The following is a 21,063-nucleotide window of genomic DNA, read 5'->3' as shown; positions in this document are numbered from 1 at the left end:
CTTTTTGAAAGTAGACAGTTCAAGGTATTTAGTAGGAGGCATGGGGAGTTTTTTTAATTTTTACAGTTTGATTTTGTTTCATTTTTACAAATTATTTCTCACACTCAACATGGGTATACAACTACACCACAAACACATTCTACTACTCCTTAAAAGCATGGGGATACAACATGTGTGAGACTTTTTACCTGCCTAGACACATAGAGGGGATCCAAAAACCAAGGAGCACCTTCAGGCTTTCAAAGGGCATGAATGTTGCATCTGATTTCCTGACTACCTATCACATTTCATGGTGCCCTAAAATGCCAGAACAGTACAAATACCCCCAAATTCCCTATTTTTGAAAGTAGACAGTCCAATGTATTTAGTAAGAAGCATAAGGACTTTTTTGGATTTTGTAAATATTTGCAACAATCTTATTGGTAAATAAAGAAATTAAATCAAATCTGATTTTATTTCACAAAGTTGGCATTTTAACACGTTATTTCTCATGCGTAGCATGAGTATACTTACAACACCACAAAATACATTCTTCCACTCCTAAGCAGTGGGATACCACATTTGTGAGACTCTTTAGCTGCCTAGACACAGAGGGGTCCAAAAATCCAAGGAGGACCTTCAGGCTTTCAAAGAACATAAATGTTGCATCTGATTTCCTGACTACCTATCACATTCTTTGAGGCATTAAAGTGCCAGGTGAGAAGAAAAACCCACACAATGACAACATTTAGGAGCGTAAACACCCAAAGTATTTTTTATTTTTTAAGAGGAATGATGAGTATTTTGAAGATTTTATTCTTCTGTCACAAGGTTTTAGAAAATACAGGAAGAATATTTAAAATTCTTATATTGACACAAAGCTGTCAATGAATAAAATATCCTAACACACAGTATGGTCACACTTAGAATTTCACCCCAAAATACATTCTACTACTACTCCGAAGTACGGGGATACCACATATGGGAGACATTTTTAATGTTTGGTCTGATTCTATATTGGTGTAGCGCTATCCCCGCACTACCCCCCAGCATGGGCTGCTAGTAGATGGCTCCACTATTCCTGCACAGCCAGGCAATACACTTGCATCGGGGCACAAGAAATCAGTCGCTGAATTATTTTTGTTGTTTTTTTATTAGGGATTACAACCTGGGTGGGGTAGAGGGGTTATGGGATGCCCAACTTGACTGAAACAATGGATGGGGGACAACTTCCTTCCGATGAACAAAGACAAGATCATAGACTGTTCTCCTTCCTGGGCACAATCAGTCTTTAACCACTTCCTGCCCCCCGTATAGCAATATGACGTGCGCAAAGTGGTTAAGATATCCTGACTGGACGTCATATGACGTCTTTCAGGACAACAAACACGCGGCCGTAAGGGGTGCACAGCATGGCGATCGAAGTTGTGGTGTCACTCTGACACACTGCAACTCCGATCTCGGTAAAGAGCATCTGACTGAGGCTCGTTACCACGTGATCAGCAGTGTATCGACTTTTCCTCACTTGCATCTGACAGACACGAGTAGAGGACAGCTGATTGGCTGCTCTTCTTTCGGGAAGGAGGGGTCTGCGCTGATTGATTATCAGCGCAGCCCCCCCCATGAATGCCCACCCAGTACCACCAGGGATGCCAATCAGTGGCCACAAATGATGTCAATCACTGCCCACAAATTATGCCTGCCAGTGCCTCCTTATTAGTGATGCCCATCAGTGCATCCTTTTAGTGCCGCCTATCAGTGCCCCTATTAGTGTCCATCAGTGCTGCATATTAGTGCCCATCGTTGGTGCCCCCTATTAGTGTCCATCGGTGCACCCTCATCAGTGAAGGAGTAAACGTATTTATAAAATTTTATAACGGAAACAAAGAAAAACATTTTTTTCCGAATTTTCGGTCTTATCTAATTTTTTTAGCAAAAAATAAAAACCCCAGAGGGGATCAAATACCACAGAAAAAATCCCTATTTGGTGTGAAAAAAATGATAAAAATGTTGTTTGGGTACAGAGTTACATGACCGCGCAATTGTCATTTAAAAAGCAATAGCGCTGAAAGTTGAAAATCGGCTTGGACAGGAAAGAGGGGAAGTGCCCAGTATTGAAGTAGTTAAAGCGGGAGTCCACCGGGAGTGCGCCGTTTTTTTTTTTTTTAAAGCCAGCAGCTACAAATACTGCAGCTGCTGACTTTTAAAATAGTGACACTTACCCGCCCAACGCCCCCACGATGTCGGCACCCGAAGCCGATCTCTCGATCGTCTCTTGGGTGCTGCCACCGCCATCTTGGGTATGGGAATCAGGAAGTGGAGCCTTTCGGCTTAATTTCCCGATTCCCTACTGCGCATGCGCGAGTCGCGCTGCGCAATAAGGATGGTCCCCGCTGTCTCTGGGATCCGTGTGTTTCCCAGCAGGCAGCGGGGGACTTTCGGAAAGGGGCGTAGATTCTGCGGAAAGGGGCGTACCTTCTTCAGAATCTACGCCGGAAGTGGGTGCAGATACCTGTACTGTACAGGTATCTGCACCCCCCTCCCCCCTGAAAGGTGCCAATTGTGGCGCCGGAGAGGGGGAGGATTCCAATGAGCGGAAGGTCCACTTTAGGGTGGACCTCCGCTTTAAGGGTCAGTTAGCAAATGTCCCTTGCGGACTAGGAGCTCTTAGTCATGCAGTGGTATCTCCTTTCCTCTGTAGAACTTCCCCCAGCTTTTGCTCCAAAGGACAAGGAAGAAAAAGGGTTAAGCACAGCACTGTGAACGAAAGAATTCATTACTGTATAGAGCTGCAAATGTGAACTGAATCACCTCAAGGCGCTTGATCCGCCCTGTGTTGTCCTGCTTCTTAGAAGAGGTGGGTTTTGCATTTTTTTTCCTGAAGACCCGATGGTTTTCTTCCATGCGGATGTTAGTGGGTAGAACGTTCCATGGCCATGGTCCTTGGACTGCGAATCTTCGTTCTCCCTTTGATTTGTAGCGGGACTTGGGGATGAGGAGGAGGTTTTGGTTAGTTGATCAAAGGCTGCCATTGGGTGTGTAGTGTTTTATTTTCTTGCATAGTTATTGGGGAGCGTTTCCTTGTGTGCATTTTTGGGTGAGGCAGAGGGTCTTGAATATGATCCGATCCTTTACGGTTAGCCAATGTAGGGTCATCAGGGATGGGAGATGGATTCCCATGGGTTTTTTCCTGTGACTAGTCTTGCTTCCGTGTTTTGGACGATTTGAAGGTGTGTAATCGGGTATTTGCGGTAGGTATGTAGAGGGAATCTGCGTAGTCGAGTCGGGAATAGATGATTGTTCCAACTACAGCTTTCTCCTTTTCTGGAATGTAGCAGGTGGAGAAGATGGTAAGATCCACTGACTGATCCCATTTGTGCATCCAACGACAACTCAGAGTCGAAGATGACTCGGAGACTTTTGGCTTTGGTGCTTGGGGAGATGGTCTGTCCAAGGAGGGGGTGGTGTCCATGGGGTCTTAGTTTTTGTATTTCGGTTTGCGTTGAGGAGAAGAAGCACTGTTTTAGATCCTTTGAGTTTGGCATAGGAGCCCCCCCAAAATCCATACCAGACCCTTATCCGAGCACACAACCTGGCAGGCTGCGGGAAAAGAGGGGGGGACAAGAGAGCGCCCCCTCCTGAATTGTACCATGCCACATGCCCTCAACATGGGGAGGGTGCTTTGGGGTAGCCCCCCAAAGCAACTTGTCCCTATGCTGACGGGGACAAGGTCCTCATCCCCACAACCCTTGCCCAGTCATTGTGGGGGTCTGCAGGCAGGGGGCTTATCAGAATCTGGAAGTCCCCTTTAACAAGAGGACCCCCAGATCCCAGCCTCCCCCCTGTGTAAAATGGTAACGGCAGTGGCGGAACTACCGCCATAGCGACCCGTGCGGTCGCTATGGGGCCCACAGCTGAGGAGGGCCCGGTGAGCGGACGGCGGGTGAGCCGCCGAGCAGCCTGTCTGCTCGGTGCTCATACAGTCACACTGACTGTACAAGTGGACACAGCCAGGTGACTCGGCGGCGGCGGGGGGTTGTCGGTGAAGCTGCCAGCGGGAAGGCTTAGTGGGTGGCCAATCAGCGGGTGGCGGGGCAGAGAGATGACATCATCTCTCACCGCCCGGCGCCCGCCCTGCAAATTGCCAGCTCCGCCCTCACTCACTGTGCAGGCAGCAGAGAAATTACATCATCTCTCTGCTGCCTGACTCAGACAGGCAAACAGAGTGACAATCCCATTCCCCACCTTAGCAGGAAAGTGACAATCCACAATTTGTGGCAGGTGACGTGGCAAGTGGACAATCTGCAATGTGTGGCAGGTGACGTGGCAAGTGGACAATCCGCAATGTGTAGCAGGTGACGTGGCAAGGCGACAATCTGAAACTTGTGGCAGGTGACGTGGCAAGTGGACAATCTGCAATGTGTGGCAGGTAACGTGGCAAGGGGACAATCTGAAACTTGTGGCAGGTGACGTGGCAAGTGGACAATCTGCAATGTGTGGCAGGTGATGTGCCAATGGACAATCCGCAATGTGTAGCAGGTGATGTGGCAAGGGGACGTGGCAAATGGACAATCCGCAATGGGTGGCAAGTGGACAATCCGCAATGTGTGGCAGGTGACGTAGCAAATGGACAATCCGCAATGGGTGGCAGGTGACGTGGCAAGTGGACAATCCGCAATGTGTGACAGGTCACGTGGCAAGTGGACGATCCGCAATGTGTGGCAGGTCACGTGGCAAGTGGACAAACCGAAAATGGGTGGCAGGTGACATGGCAAATGGACAAACCGCAAAGAGTGGCAGGTGACGTGGCAAATGGACAATCCACAATGTGTGGCAGGTGACATGGCAAGTGGACAATTTGCAATGTGTGGCAAGTGACAATCTGCAACTTGTGGCAAGTGGACAATCTGAAATGAGTGGCAGGTGATGTGGCAAGTGGACAATCCACAATGGGTGGCAGGTCACGTGGCAAGTGGACAATCCGCAATGTGTGGCAGGTCACATGGCAAGTGGACAATCCGCAATGTGTGGCAGGTGACGTGTCAAGTGGACAATCCACAATGGGTGGCAGGTGACGTGGAAAGTGGACGATTTGCAATGTGTGACAGGTGACGTGACAAGTGGACAATCCGCAATGGGTGGCAGGTGACGTGAGAAGTGGACAATCCGCAATGTGTTGCAGGTGGACAACCTGCAACTTGTGACAAGTGACAATCTGCATCTGGTGGCAGGTGACATACTCGGGGCTCCCACTGATTCTGCATTATGGTGAGTTGAACTATTTAATTTTCTATAACAATGTAATAATAGAAATAATGTGTTTCAATCATCCTGACACCATAACAGAAATGGTGCCGTGATAATTGAAGCGCCAACATCAGCCATTGCCCCAATAAATTGCCCCCCATAAAAGTATTTTCTATCAGTGCCCCTCCCGAGACTAGAATCTGGATCCGCCCCTGGGTGGGGGGGCCCATACAACATTTTGCTATGGGGCCCTGTGATTTCTAGTTACGCCCCTGGGTAACGGTACCCCTACCATTTCACAAAAAGTGTCAAAAAGTTAAAAATGACAAGACAAAGCTTGGGGACAAGTCCTTTATTAAAAATGAAAAAATAAAAATGTCCACGATGTCCCTTCATCTTCTTTTATCGCTCCGCCGACGGACCAAAAAAGGAATAAAAAATCAGTGGGAGGCTCCCACCGTGTGACGCTTCATCGCCTTTTTCAGTTCTTATATAACTGAGGGCGGGGCCACCCAGTGACGTACCTGGGTGACCCCACCCCTTCTGACAACAGGGGGACTTTACCATGGCATCAGAAGGGGGCTGGGCCACCCAGTTGCGTGCATGGATAAGGGTCTGGTATGGATTTTGGGGGGACTCCTGACCCATTTTTTTTATTTTGGCGCAGGGTTTCCCTTTAAATCCATACCAGACATGAAGGGTCTGGTAAAGATTTTGTGGGGGACACATACGCCATTTTTTTTTTTGGCTCAGGGTTCCCCTTAAATTCAATATCAGACCCGAAGGGCCTGGTATGGATTTTAGGGGGGACCCCCCACACAATTTTTTTATTTTGGTTCGGGGTTCCTCTTAATATTAATACCAGACCCAAAGGGCCTGGTAATGGACTGAGGGGGTCCCATGCTCTTTTTTTCAATGAGTTTTAACTATATTGCCGAGACCTGACAATTCATTACAGCCGCGATCAGTTTTAGATGACAATTTTTCTTTTCGAAATGTCATTTTGCTGTGGTACTGTTCTAAACACGGGAAAAATGCGCCACTTTACGGACATACTATAGACACCCCCCAGGCATGATATTTAAATGAACATTTTTACTTTTATTGTTTCACTTTAAGCATTAAAAAGATGACTGCTCCCAAAAAAAGCCAGTTTAAAAAAAAAGTTTTTGCATTGACCCATGTCCCCTGGGGCAGGACCGGGGTCCCCAAACACTTTTTATGACAATAACTTGCATATAAGCCTTTAAAATTAGCACTTTTGATTTTTCATGTTAGTGTCCCATAGACTTTAACGGTGTTTCGGCAGCTTTCGAATTTGCATAATGTTCGTTGTTCGCTAAACATCCGTGCAACCAAAGTTCGGCCCGAGCATAAGTTCTGATCGCCCGTCCCTACTCAGGAACACTGTCATTGTCTTATGTTGTTCTGGTGACACTGGGACTAGTATGGCTGCAATCAGGAACACAGTGCTATGTATTTTCTCCACAAGATGGGGACCTCACTTATTGTCATTAGAATTCAGAGACAGGAAGTGATAAAAGATGTGCACAGGAAGTGATGTCATCTACAGACAGGAAGTGATAGAAGATACACCCCGGAAGTGATGTCATCTACAGACAGGAAGTGATAGAAGATACACCCCAGAAGTGATGTCATCTACAGACAGGAAGTGATAGAAGATACACCCCGGAAGTGATGTCATCTACAGACAGGAAGTGATCGAAGATACACCCCGGAAGTGATGTCATCTACAGACAGGAAGTGATAGAAGATACAGACAGGTAGTGATTTTATCTACAGACAGTAAGTGATGTCATCTACAGACAGAAAGTGATAGAAGATACACCCAGGAAGTGATTTCAGCTACAGACTTCCAGAGAGAAGAAAGTTTGCAGGATGTAGAGGAGGATAGCCTTGTAATCGACTGCAGAGGAGGTAATAAGATGTTATTTTATATTTACACCCAGTAATCCCCCGTCATGTCCATCCTTTTCCTCCATAGTCACCATCTACCTCAGATACTACTATACAGACGTATATTATAATATGTACACTGACACATCCTAAATATAGAACCATTTATCCAACTGTCCATCCAGAGCCTCTGGTTTATAGACCAGATACATCCTAAATATAGAACCATTTATCCAACTGTCCATCCATCTTTGAGCCTCGGCTGCACAGATTGAATGGACAGGAATAGCTCTGTACAGAGGCTTCCCGTTCATTCACAGACTGAAGCAAAGTAAACATAGTTAAAGAGGAAGTAAACCCTGATGGGTTTACTTCCTCTTTCATTCCCTGCAAAGGTAAAGCATAATGGACTACTATGCAACGCATAGTAGTCCATTATGCGTCACTTACTTGACACAGGAGCCGGTGAAGTCACCGCTGTCCCCTGTAGTCCGGCGCATCCATCTTCTCGGTGGGTCTCGCTGCTCCGCCGCTGTCATTCGGCGAAGCCGCAATGACGTCACTCCCGCGCATGTGCACGGGAGCCGCCACTCGCGGCATATCACGGCGCACTCAGTAGACAGCGGTGCCTGTCTTTCGGCAAATATCTCCTAAACCGTGTAGGTTTAGGAGATATTTCTTGGACCAACAGGTAAGCCTTAATCTAGGTTTACCTTTAGGTCAAAGTTGGTTGTAAGGGTTTACAACCACTTTAAATACGCTACAGTTAGGAATGGACAACGTAAGTGATCGGTACCTTGTCATTTCAGGCAAGGGAAGGGCTGGGAAAATAACATATTTACTGGCCCCTTCCCTGCACTCCACCCTGACATATCCCCTGCAGCAGCTGGTGGGAGGGGGGAACCTGGCAGATCTGCGGGGGCAGAAGGATGGCCGGGAGACAGTACAGGGGGACTGAAGAACAGCAGGGAACTGGAGAAGAGCACGAGGGGGGAGGTGGAGAAGAGCACGAGGGGGGATAACAGAGAAGAGCACGGGGGAGACCAGAGAAGAGCATGAGGGGAGACTGGAGAAGAGCACGAGGGGAGACCAGAAAAGAGCACGAGGGGAGACCAGAGAAGAGCATGGTGGGGAGACCAGAGAAGAGCATGGGAGGAGACTGGAGAAGAGCACCGGGGGGGACTGGAGAAGAGCACCGGAAAAGAGCACAGGGGGTGGACCGGAGAAGAGCACAGGGGGTGGACCGGAGAAGAGCACAGGGAGGTGGCCAGAGAAGAGCATGGGGGGGGGCTGGAGAAGAGCATAGGGGGACCAGAGAAGAGCAAGGAGGAGGTGGGCTAAACAGTTGGTGCGGAGAAGGAGGAAGTTGAATCTCCTCCACTGTGAATGCTGGGTCTCTGCCTCTCTCCATCACTGGTTGCTAGATGCCAGGCGGGTGTCAGCTGGCAACCATTTTGGGCACTGAGCCTACCGCGGTGGTGAACAAAGTAAAAGGGGTCTCCACTAGCCATGGGTCCACCACAGGCTGACAGTGAGAGACAGCAGCGATGCTGGGGCTGTTTTAGGGGGCAACAGATTGGCCAATTCTGGGACATGTCCGGAATCTGGGATGATTGGGAGGTATGTCCTAAATATAGAGCCATTTCTAGATTGTAAGATCTAATGAGCAGGGCCCTCTGATTCCTCCTGTATCGATTTGTATTGTAACTGTACTGTCTGCCCTCATGTTGAAAAGCACTGTGCAAACTGTTGGCGCTATAGAAACCCTGTATAATAATAATAATAATTTATCCAACTGTCCATCCAGAGCCTCTGGTTTATAGACCGGATACGTCCTAAATATAGAGCCATTTACCCAACTGTCTATCCAGAGCCATAGTTCCCAATATTGTCCAAAAATTTAGAGGGACACTTTTTTTGTCTGTAGGCAGTCTTATAATTAGAGGCAAAGCCTGGGTTCCGCCTCTTGTTTCTTCCTCACGATAGCTGGTCTTCTGTAAAAAGGCAGCCAACGGAGACAATTCACCAGCGCCGGTGAAGAATTGGGAAACCACTGATTTCCCCATCCAGGACATAGGCAGAAAAATATATTAATAGAAGTTCTATTTCCTCTCCAGTCATTCTAAGCCTAAAATAAAAGATTTTAGCTAGGGTTGTTCTTTAAAAGGAGACTGAAGTGTGAGAACTCTGGAGGAACTCTGTGCAGATAATATTCATCCCAGTCCAGATAATTCCCAGTTTATTATCCGTCTACAGAGAGGAGAGTCCTGTACAGAAATGAAAGAGGAAGAGAGGAGGATTCTGGGAGGCCACATGACATCACTCTTATCTCTATTAGTAGAAAAAACCTGGAGAGCTGAATCAATTCTGGTAGTGTTATGACATCATTCTTCATCTATTTCTATAGATACTGCATCCTGTAAAGTCTAATGGCCAGGTGACCAATAAGGTGCCTCCACCACTTTCCCTGACAATTGAGAGAAACAAGAAGGTTCTTGAGGTCACCAACAAGATCGTCATGATGGACAATCAGCCGCCCCTCACATCACCGGGTAAGAGGAGACTTTATTGTAAAGGAGAGAGCAGTACGGAGGCTCCACCTAGATCCCCCATCATCTGATAAACACATAGAAACAATGTATTCAGTCAGTGTGTGTGTTTCCTACAGATGGATCCAGTAATGGGAACCCACCAGAGAGATGTCCCCCTCCTCTGTATTCCCTGGACTCCACACAGGAAGGTCACACCATCCCCCAACATCATCATCAGGTCGAAGAATATACATTTTTGGTAGTTGAGATTTATACACAGGCTTTTTTGCTTCAATTAATTTATTTTTATTATACGTTTTAGAGTGGAAACCTTGAGAATTATAATATTTGTATCAAAGAAGAGTATAAAGATGAGCATGAGGAGTACGGTGTGATGGACACATTTTCAGAAGACTCCAAGGATATGATGAAGCAACCTAGTAATGGGAACTCACCAGAGAGATGTCCCCATCCTCTGTATTCCCGGGATTCCACACAGGAAGATCCCACCATCCCCCACCATCATCAGGTAGGTGGGACTGAGCAATTAGAACTCAAATACGTAGAATTCTACGCTTCAAAAGCCGTTTTATCACATTTTGGGTTTAGGGTGAACAACTGAAAGACATCAAAGTTGAGGTTAAAGTACAAAAAGAAGAGAAGTCCGGGGATCCGCAGTCTATGGAGGAGGGAGATCCTCTGTATTCCCGGGATTTCACACAGGAGGATCACACCATCCCCCACCATCATCAGGTAGGTGGGACTGAGCAACTAGAACTCAAAATGTATTCTAAACTATGGGGTAATATTCTTCTGTGTAATCTCTTGTTTCTTTTTATAAATGTATTCTGTCATCTTCGGGGTTTAGGGTGAAGAACTGAAAAACATCAAAGCTGAGATTAAAGAGGAAGAAGAAGAAGAAGAGCGGTTGGTGAGTGGAGATCAGCAGTCTATGGAGGAGGGGGAGATGATTATGGAAAGTAAATGGGAGGAATCTTCTCTACATATCAACACAAGTGAGTAATAAACACTAAACATAAATCCAGTTCCCATTATTATTTTACTTCTAGGAGTATAAAGTTTGTATTTACATTGTTACATCAGAGGAGAAAAGGTCTATGTCTACTGAATACACAAGAGAAAAATAATTTAAAGCAGAAGTTGACCCCACAGGACAGTAGAATGTCCATAAAAAAACTCGGCCTAATCTTCTTTTAGATGAAAAAAAATTCCTTCCTGATCCCAAAAGGCAATCAAATAACTTCCAAAATCAACATTCTAAAATGTTTTCCCTACAATTATTAGTAACCATATATACTATTTGTAATAAGAAAACATTGAGTCATTTTTTAGAGTCATCTAGAACCTGACTATTCCTCATCCACAGAGCTGTAAATACAAATCACCCCTTCTGTATAGGGAGGTTTTATTTTATTTTAGTTACACACAATCTATGATGTTCATCTATAAAATGGAGAACATCCTATTCTTATTTCCGGGAAAGACTGAGAAACCTGAAATGCTGAAAGTAAGAACGTCATCGATGTACCTACCCCACCACCCCAATGTACTGTGTATATTGTACACCATATGAAAGAATCATCTCTACTCTTAATCAGAAGAAGTCAATTATATTTACCACATTAACCAATGTTCCCAACAAATGAGGAGGAGATACTGTACACCATATGAAAGGTCCATCTCCATTCCTCAATATAATGTCATGTTCCCAACATCATGTTCCCAACAAATGAGGAGGAGATACTGTACACCATATGAAAGGTCCATCTCCATTCCTCAATATAACGTCATGTTCCCAACAAATGAGGAGGAGATACTGTACACCATATGAAAGGTCCATCTCCATTCCTCAATATAACGTCATGTTCCCAACAAATGAGGAGGAGATACTGTACACCATATGAAAGGTCCATCTCCATTCCTCAATATAACGTCATGTACCCAACAAATGAGGAGGAGATACTGTACACCATATGAAAGGCCCATCTTCATTCCTCAATATAACGTCATGTTCCCAACAAATGAGCTGGAGATAATGTACACCACATGAAAGGTCCATCACCATTCCTCAATATAACGTCATGTTCCCATCAAATGAGGAGGAGATACTGTACACCATATGAAAGGTCCATCTCCATTCCTCAATATAACGTCATGTTCCCAACAAATGAGCTGGAGATAATGTACACCATATGAAAGGTCCATCACCATTCCTCAATATAACGTCATGTTCCCATCAAATGAGGAGGAGATACTGTACACCATATGAAAGGTCCATCTCCATTCCTCAATATAACGTCATGTTCCCATCAAATGAGGAGGAGATACTGTACACCATATGAAAGGCCCATCTCCATTCCTCAATATAACGTCATGTTCCCAACAAATGAGGAGGAGATACTGTACACCATATGAAAGGTCCATCTCCATTCCTCAATATAACGTCATGTTCCCATCAAATGAGGAGGAGATACTGTACACCATATGAAAGGCCCATCTCCATTCCTCAATATAACGTCATGTTCCCAACAAATGAGGAGGAGATACTGTACACCATATGAAAGGTCCATCTCCATTCCTCAATATAACGTCATGTTCCCAACAAATGAGGAGGAGATACTGTACACCATATGAAAGGTCCATCTCCATTCCTCACTATGATGTCATCGATGCACAAAGTTGCACGGTGTGATTTGGGTGAATTGTGTTCTTTATCTACTTTGAATTTATATTTCTGTTTTGGTTGCACCCACTTGCATTCCGGAGCTCAAAGATTTAGAACTAGACCAACAGAATAAAGGTGGATAAAGCACCTGGCCCTGATGGCATCCACCCATGGATCCTAAAAGAATTGAGCTCTGTAATTTCAGAGCCATTGTATCTAATTTTTAGGGACTCCTTAATGACGGGAATAGTCCCACTGGATTGGCGCAGGGCGAACGTGGTGCCTATATTTAAAAAGGGATCAAAGTCTCTACCAAGTAATTATAGACCTGTTAGTTTAACTTCTATAGTTGGGAAGATACTGGAGGGATTAATAAAAGACCACATTGACGAGTTCTTGCTGAACAAAAACACTTTAAGCAACAGACAGCATGGATTCATGAAAGACAGAAGTTGTCAGACAAATCTGAGGAGGTAAGTAAAATAAAACCTTGGACAGAGGGGTGGATGTGGTATACGTGGATTTTGCAAAAGCGTTCGATACAGTTCCCCACACACTGCTCATGTGTAAAGTAAAGTCTACAGGTTTGGAAATATCAGTTTGTAAATGGATAGAAAATTGGCTAAACGACAGAATTCAGAGAGTAGTGGTTAATGATTCTTACTCTGAATGGTGTAAGGTTATCAGTGGTGTACCCCAAGGTTCAGTGCTGGGACCCTTACTTTTTAATATCTTTATAAATGATATTGGGTCTGGGATCAAAAGTAACATTTCCGTCTTTGCAGATGACACCGAGCTATGCAGTGCAATAACGTCCTTACAGGATGTCTCCAATTTACAAGCCGACCTCAATGCTCTGTCTAATTGGGCGACTATGTGGCAGATGAGGTTTAATGTTGAGAAATGTAAAGTTATGCACTTGGGGGCTAAGAATATTCATCATACATACTAGGGGGAGTACAACTGGGGGAATCCATAGTGGAGAAGGATCTGGGGGTTTTGGTAGATCATAAGCTCAATAATAGCATGCAATGCCAAGCTGCGGTTTCCAAAGCGAGCAAAGTCCTTTCCTGTATTAAGAGAGGTATGGACTCCAGAGAGAGAGATATCATTTTGCCCCCCTGTTCAAATCATTAGTAAGACCTCATCTGGAATATGCCGTTCAGTTTTGGCCACCAGTTCTCAAAAAGGATATCGGGGAACTGGAGAAAGTGCAGAGAAGGGCAACCAAACTGATAAGAGGCATGGAGGAGCTCAGCTATGAGGAAAGATTAGAGGAACTGAATTTATTCACTCTTGAGAAGAGGAGAATAAGGGGGGATATGATCAACATGTACAAATATATAAGGGGTCCATATAGGGAACTTGGTGTTGAGTTGTTCTCTGTACGGTCAACCCAGAGGACAAGGGGGCACTCTAGAGGAAAAGAGATTTCATCTTCAAATACGGAAAGGTTTCTTCACAGTAAGAGCTGTGAAAATGTGGAATAGACTCCCTGCAGAGGTGGTTCTGGCCAGCTCAGTAGATTGCTTTAACCACTTTCAGACCGGACCATTTTGCTGGTCAAAGACCAGACCACTTTTTGCGATTCGGCACTGCGTCGCTTTAACTGACAATTGCGCGGTCGTGCGACCTGGCTCCCAAACAAAATTGACGTCCTTTTTTTCCCACAAATAGAGCTTTCTTTTGGTGGTATTTGATCACCCCTGCGGTTTTTATTTTTTGCGCAATAAACAAAAATAGAGCGACAATTTTGAAAAAAACGCATTATTTTTTACTTTTTGTTATAATAAATATCCCCCAAAATTATATAAAAAAACATTTTTTTCCCTCAGTTTAGGCCGATACGTATTCTTCTACATATTTTTGGTAAAAAAAATCGCAATAAGCGATTATTGATTGGTTTGCGCAAACGTTATAGCGTTTACAAAATAGGGATAGTTTTATAGCATTTTTATTAATAATTTTTTATTATTTTTTTTTTTTACTAGTAATGGCGGCGATCTGCGATTTTTATTGTGACTGTGACATTGTGGGGGACCCATCGGACATTTTTGACACATTTTTGGGACCATTGTCACTGCTATATAAATGCAGTGATTCCTGTGTAAATGACACTGGCAGTGAAGGGGTTAACCAGTGGGTGGCAGTGTAGGGGTTAAGTGTTCCTAGGGGTGTGTTACTAACTGTGGGGGGGGGGGTTGGGCTTTCATTTAGTGAACACTGATCTCTGCTCCAATCACATGGAGCAGAGATCAGCGTCACTAGTTGCAAGGCAGAATGGAGAAATGTTGTTTATACAGCATTTTCCTCCATTCGGCCGCTCCGTGAGACGATCGCGGGGATGCCCGCGGCAATCGAGTCCGCGGGTCCCGCGACCGGACTCACGGGGGTCCCGACCAGCGCGGGAGCGCGCCGCCTGTCGCACGCTCCCGATGGCAGGGCGGCATCGAATTTTGGACGTACATGTACGCCAATATGCCTGCCCGTGCCATTCTGTCGACGTACATCGTCGTGCGCTGGTTGGGAAGTGGTTAAGAAACGCCTGGATTATTTCCTGAATGTACAGAATATATCTGGGTACTAACATTTATAGGTAAAGTTGATCCGGAGAAAATCCGATTGCCTCTCGGGGGGATCAGGAAGGAATTTTTTCCCTGCTTTAGCAAATTGGAGTATGCTCTGCTGGGGTTTTTTTTTCGCCTTCCTCTGGATCAATTGTGGGCATAAAATTGGGTATTTGGATTGTACGATTATTTTTTATTTTATTTATTTGTTTTTAAGGTTGAACTGGATGGACTTGTGTCTTTTTTCAACCTGACTAACTATGTAACATCTATGACTCCTGAATAAAAGATTCCAACAATTCTTCTAACATTTATTGTAAAAATTGTTTCTCAGCAGATGACCATAATGCCCGGAATACGTCTGAGGAACCTTCTGATAAATCACATCCCAGGACTCTAAGATCTCACAGGAGAAATACTTTAATAGATCCGTCTATTCCCGAGGAATCTTCTTCAGGGCAGGAAGGAGATCACACAGAAGAGAGTTCATTGTCATGTTCAGGGTGCGGGAAACTTTTCACAAATAAGAGAGAACTTCTTAGACACGAGAAATGTCACAAAGCTGAGCGTCCCTATTCATGTTCAGAGTGCGGGAAATGTTTTACTGTGAAACACAATCTTATTAGACACCAGAAGCTTCACACTGGGGAGCGTCCCCATTCATGTTCAGAGTGCGGGAAAGGTTTCTCTAGGAAACAAAACCTTATTGCACACCAGATCATTCACACAGGTGAATATCCCTTTCTATGTTCAGAGTGCGGGAAAGGTTTCTCTAGCAAACAAAACCTTATTGCACATCAGCCCATTCACACAGGTTTTCGTCCCTTTCCATGTTCAGAGTGCGGGAAATGTTTCACTGGGAAAAGAAATCTTCTTATACACCAATTAAGTCACACAGGTGACTCTTCTCATTCGTGTTCAGAGTGCGGGAAATGTTTCACCAAGGAAATAAATCTCATTCAACACCAGAAGGTTCACACTGGTCAGCGTCCCTATTCGTGTTCAGAGTGCGGGAAAAGTTTCACTCGGAAAATAAATCTTATTAGACACCAGAAGATTCACACGGGGGAGCGTCCCTATTCATGTTCAGAGTGCGGGAAAGGTTTCATTGAGAAAGCAAAACTTCTTGTACACCAGAGATATCACACGGGTGAGCGTCCTTATTCATGCTCAGAGTGTGGGAAATGTTTCAATTGGAAGTTTTCATATGATACACACCAGAAGATTCACACAGGTGAGCGTCCCTATTCATGTTCAGAGTGCGGGAAATCTTTCACTCATAAAACCGCCCTTGATGACCACCAGAAGTTTCACACAGGTGAGCGTCCTTATTCATGTTCAGAGTGCGGGAAATCTTTCACTCGGATAAACTTTCTTAATCAGCACCAGAGAACTCACACAGGTGAGCGTCCTTATTTATGTTCAGAGTGCGGGAAATCTTTCAAGTCGAAAGGATACCTTGTGCAACACCAGAGATTGCACGTGGGTGAACGTCATTCGTGTTCAGAGTGTGGGAAATCATTCACTACCAAAGGATACCTTGTGCAACACCAGAGAATTCACACAGGGGAGCGTCCTTATTCATGCTCAGAGTGCGGGAAATCTTTCTTTCAGAAAAAATACCTTGTGTATCACCAGAGAAGTCACATAATATAACGATCGTTCTCATGATAACGGTGGTGTGTTGGGGGTGGGGCGGAATATATTGAATGTTTTTCAGGTTCGGGTTGATAGATCTGAGTCTGCAGGGATTGAATTCTAGTAATACGATCCTCTAAACATACAGAGATGACTCGGTCCCGCACTCACACAGACCGCAACATACAACTAAACTGTGCTAATACATGGCCAGATATGACAATACATGGACAACACTTCTTATTGGTTGATATCGGTTTCTGGACATTATTGGTCTTGTTATGTTTTACTGAAGAAGCCGGCTTCTCATTGGTCCAACAATAATAAATACACTTTATGGTTTATTATCTTCAATTATAAAGGTTTTGATTTAGATTCTATCTTAGTTTTTATTGTTTGTTAACCACTTAAAGGCCGCCGTGTTATTCCCCCTTCCTGTATACGCCATTCTTTCCTTTCCAGCACAGTGATAATTTGACTGACAATTACTCAGTCATGCAACACTGTACCCAAAATCATTTTATATCATTTTTGGGACATGGAAAGTAGGGTTGCTCTGATACTGTTTTTTTTTTTATTATTATTGGTTGAGTACGAGTGCCAATGCTTTGCAGTGCGATTTGTGTCAATACAAAAAAAATTGGTGCAAATCGCACTGCAAAAAATTGTATGTGAGAAGAAAAGGGAGGGGGCTCGGGAAGAGAGAGGGGGGAGGGGACCGGGAGAGAGAACCAGGAGAAAGAGGGGACTGGGAGTGAGAGAAGGAACCAGGAGAGAGGGGGGGCGGGAGAGAGGGAACCAGGAGAAAGAGGGGACTGGGAGAGGGAGGAAGAGACTGGGAGAGAGAGAGAGAGGGGGGACCGGAGAGAGAGAACCAGGAGAAAGAGGGGTCTGGGAGAGAGGGAACCGGGAGAGAGAGAAGGAATCAGGAGAGAGAGAGGGGGAGAGAGAGAGAACCGGGAGAGAGAGGGAACCGGGAGAGAGGGGGGACCAGGAGAGAGAGAGAGAACCAGGAGAAAGAGGGGACCGGGAGAGAGGGGGAGACAGGGAACAAGAAGAGAGGGAACTGGGAGCGAGAGAGGGGGAAGACAGGGAACCAGGAGAGAGGGGACCGGGAGAGAGAGAGGGGGCCGGGAGAGAGGGAACCGGGGGAGAGGGAACCGGGAGAGAGAGGGGAGAGGGAGAGAGGGGGGGTGGAGAGGGGACAGGGAGAGAGGGGCAGAAGGGACCGAGAGAGAGAGGGGGCAATGAAAAAGAGGAGAGGGGACCGGGAGAGAGAGAGGAGGAAGAGGGAGAGAGAGAGGAGGGAGAGAGAGAGGAGGAAGAGGGAGAGAGAGAGGAGGGAGAGAGAGAGGAGGAAGAGGGAGAGAGAATGGAGGCAGGGAGAGAGAGAGACATGAGAGGGGACAGGGATAGAGAGAGGGGGGACCGGAAGAGAGGGAACCAGGAGAAAGAGGGGACTGGGAGAAAGAAGGGACCAGGATGGAGAGAGGGAACCGGGAGAGAAAGGGGACCGAGAGAGAGGGGACCGAGAGAGAGAGGGAACTGGGAGAGAGAGGGGGGGAGACAGGGAACCAGGAGAGAGGGGACTGGGAGAGAGGGAACCAGGAGAGAGGGGACTGGGAGAGAGAGAGGGGAGAAAGAGGGAACCGGGAGAGAGAGGGGACTGAGAGAGGGGAGAGGGAACGGGGAGAGAGAGGGGACAGGGAGAGAGGGGGGAGGGGACAGGGAGAGAGAGGGGGTGGAGAGGGGACAGGGAGAAAGAGGGGGGAGAGAGGGGACAGGGAGAAAGAGGGGGGGAGAGAGAGAAGGGGGCAATGAAAAAGAGGAGAGGGGGCCGGGAGAGAGAAAGGAAACAGGGGGAGAGATTGAAGGCAGAGAGAGACAGGAGAGGGGACAGGGAGAAGGGGAGAGAGAAAGGGCGTAGAGAGAAGGCATGGAAAAAGAGGGGAGGGGACAGGAAGAGAGAGAGGAGGAAGAGGGGCAGGGGCAGAGAGAAAAGGAACAGAGAGAGATAGGAGGCAGGGGGAGAGAAGTTCAGGAGGAGGGGGGCAGGGAGAGAGGGGGAGGGGTTAGTGTCTGGTCAGTTCTCACTTACTTTGATGGTCCTGGGGGCTCACTGGATCAGTCAGTGGCTTCTTTTTAATGTAGCTGTCGGTTTCACGGTGCTGGTGTCAGTGCTCTCTATCTCGGTGCTGGTGTCAGTGCTCTCTATCTCAGTGCTGGTGTCAGTGCTCTCTATCTCAATGCTGGTGTCAGTGCTCTCTATCTCGGTGCTGGTGTCAGTGCTCTCTATCACGGTGCTGGTGTCAGTGCTCTCTATCTCAGTGCTGGTGTCAGTGCTCTCTATCTCGGTGCTGGTGTCAGTGCTCTCTATCTCGGTGCTGGTGTCAGTGCTCTCTATCACGGTGCTGGTGTCAGTGCTCTCTATCATGGTGCTGGTGTCAGTGCTCTCTATCTCGTTGCTGGTGTCAGTGCTCTCTATCACGGTGTTGGTGTCAGTGCTCTCTATCACAGTGCTGGTGGCAGTGCTCAGTCTCTATCGCGGTGCTGGTTTCAGACAGTGAGGGAGATAGCAGCAGAGAAGCCAATCAGCAGGCAGTGCCAGCACCATGGCTGAGGATCAGCACTGGACTGGCACCTCCAGACCACCGCAGTGGAGCCCTGCATAGGTGGGGGTAAGGGCCGGGCAGAGGGAGGGGCTCAAGCACAGGTTGGGACACTGACACAGGACTGCGCTGCCCTGACTGTGGCACTGATCATCTCCTGCACCCCCTTCATAGCCTGCTCTGACCTTGCCTCTCCTCCATGGCCTTCATGCGCTCCTGAATTGTCAAAATTTCTCAGATAAAAAAAGAATGCTTGTCGTTGTCGATCCCAGATTCACTTAATACTTTTGTTATGTGGGACATTAGGACTCATGTTGGTGATCAGGAACACTGTTGCTGGCTGCACTGGTCTGGTTATAAGACTGGTGTAGCCGAAATCAGGATCACCGTTATTGGTTTACACTAGGACACATGAAGCATTGATCAGAAATGATGTTGGTGACAGGCTATGAGGGCTTTGCACACGGTGGTAATAACACCTAACCTGGTGAAAGCCATATGGTCCCCTAATACACCGCTCTGGTGTAATCCCAGGCTGAGCGAATTTCACTCTCTACCAGACCCCGGATTATGGGCCAGAAGGGGCATCAAATACTTGAAGGATATCTGAGATGGTTCTGGGTCTGTTCACTTTTGACAGACTGAAAAACAAATTCCAACTTCCGAACTCTTTCTTCTTCAGGTTTCTGCAGCTCCGTCACGCCTTTGATTCCCAATTTAAATCGGTTCAGCTACGGATGGTGCAGGATGGTCTCGAAACTCTCAAAGGCACTATCTGAAATATACAGAGTACTGCTGCCATCAGTTCATGTTGGATTGGATGGGTTGCGTGATCTGTGGTCGGTGGTGCAGGAACCTGACAATGAGGACTGGGAAGACATGTGGGTTTACCCGCTTCAGCCACTAGTTGCAACTACTAGACACAAGCTAATCCAATTCAAAATCCTGCGCAGAATATACTACATGCCCCAACGCCTTCACCGCATTTTCTCAACCTCATCAGCTGCTTGCTGGAGATACTCTGGCACCCCTGCAGGCTTCCTACATATATTCTGGAATTGCGTACTGGTTCAAGAGTATTGGAGACGGTAACTCAATTTATTCACGGGTTAACTACCATACCTATCCCTCTGACAATCAGCGCCTGCCTCCTCGGCCTTGTGGAACATCTGACATTAGCTAAAGCAACCCGTACTCTAATAAGTATCCTATTATTTTATACGAGGAAAGCCATAGTACTAAAATGGAAGTCAGCCAATCACCCTACCCTGTCATCGTGGAAAATATTAACCAATACAATGATACCCCTCTACAAAAGCAACATATTTGTCCCGAGGATGCCCCAAAAGATATGAAAAAGTTTGGCACTTGTGGACGGACTCCGAGGCTACGACAGATGATGAGCCCATGGAGGATCGCCATGGCTAAATAGGCTCCATAATTACCTGGCCCTGTTGAGTGCTGAGGTCCAGACAAGTGAGTAGTGGGGTTAGTCCAGTGACCACACTTAATCCTAACCATTCCCATAACGTCCAGCTCAAACGGATGGGAGATAAGAGTAGTTCCACAGGAAAAGATATCTCCTACCATGTGAAACCTGGGTACCGAATTTGTGGTTGTTTTGGTTATTTAGTTATAGCTATATATGTTTTTGTTGTGAGATACACGGTGAGTTGTATGATGTTATGCACATGGCTATGTGCATCAATTGGCCGGGGTATGCCCCAATGGCCCTGTTTTGTACTTTCACAGTGAAAATTTCCAATAAAAAGAATAAAAAAAAAAAAAAAAAAAAAAAAAGGAATGATAATGGTGGCATACACTGGTCTGGTAACACTGGGACTGGTTTGGCTAGCGACCAGAGACAGTGTGACTGGCTTACACTGGTC

General features: G+C 46.2%; 2 protein-coding genes across 3 annotated transcripts in view; one reads left to right on the top strand and one right to left on the bottom strand.

Annotated features, from left to right (window-relative positions):
* The window catches only part of LOC143955192 (uncharacterized), a 422,346-nt gene that overhangs the window by 140,587 nt on the left and 260,696 nt on the right, over nucleotides 1-21,063 (bottom strand).
* Nucleotides 7,000-16,940, top strand: LOC143956235 (uncharacterized). 2 transcript variants are annotated; one of them, XM_077466416.1, is made up of 7 exons: nucleotides 7,000-7,164; nucleotides 9,551-9,695; nucleotides 9,812-9,912; nucleotides 9,997-10,203; nucleotides 10,284-10,427; nucleotides 10,543-10,690; nucleotides 15,265-16,940. In XM_077466416.1, exons 2-7 carry the CDS (start codon nucleotides 9,662-9,664, stop codon nucleotides 16,581-16,583), a joined length of 1,953 nt encoding a protein of 650 aa, XP_077322542.1. In that variant the 5' UTR covers nucleotides 7,000-7,164; nucleotides 9,551-9,661; the 3' UTR covers nucleotides 16,584-16,940. The 2 variants fall into 2 exon arrangements, with proteins under 2 accessions (XP_077322542.1, XP_077322541.1); XM_077466415.1 differs by having other exon boundaries at nucleotides 15,262-16,940.

This window comes from Lithobates pipiens, unplaced genomic scaffold (genome assembly GCF_037356315.1).
Source record: "Lithobates pipiens isolate NorthernLeopardFrog02 unplaced genomic scaffold, aLitPip1_a1.2 Scaffold_35, whole genome shotgun sequence".
In the NCBI taxonomy this organism is placed as follows: domain Eukaryota; kingdom Metazoa; phylum Chordata; class Amphibia; order Anura; family Ranidae; genus Lithobates; species Lithobates pipiens.
Note: the sequence above shows the minus strand (reverse complement) of the source record. Positions and strands in the feature narration are given on the sequence as shown.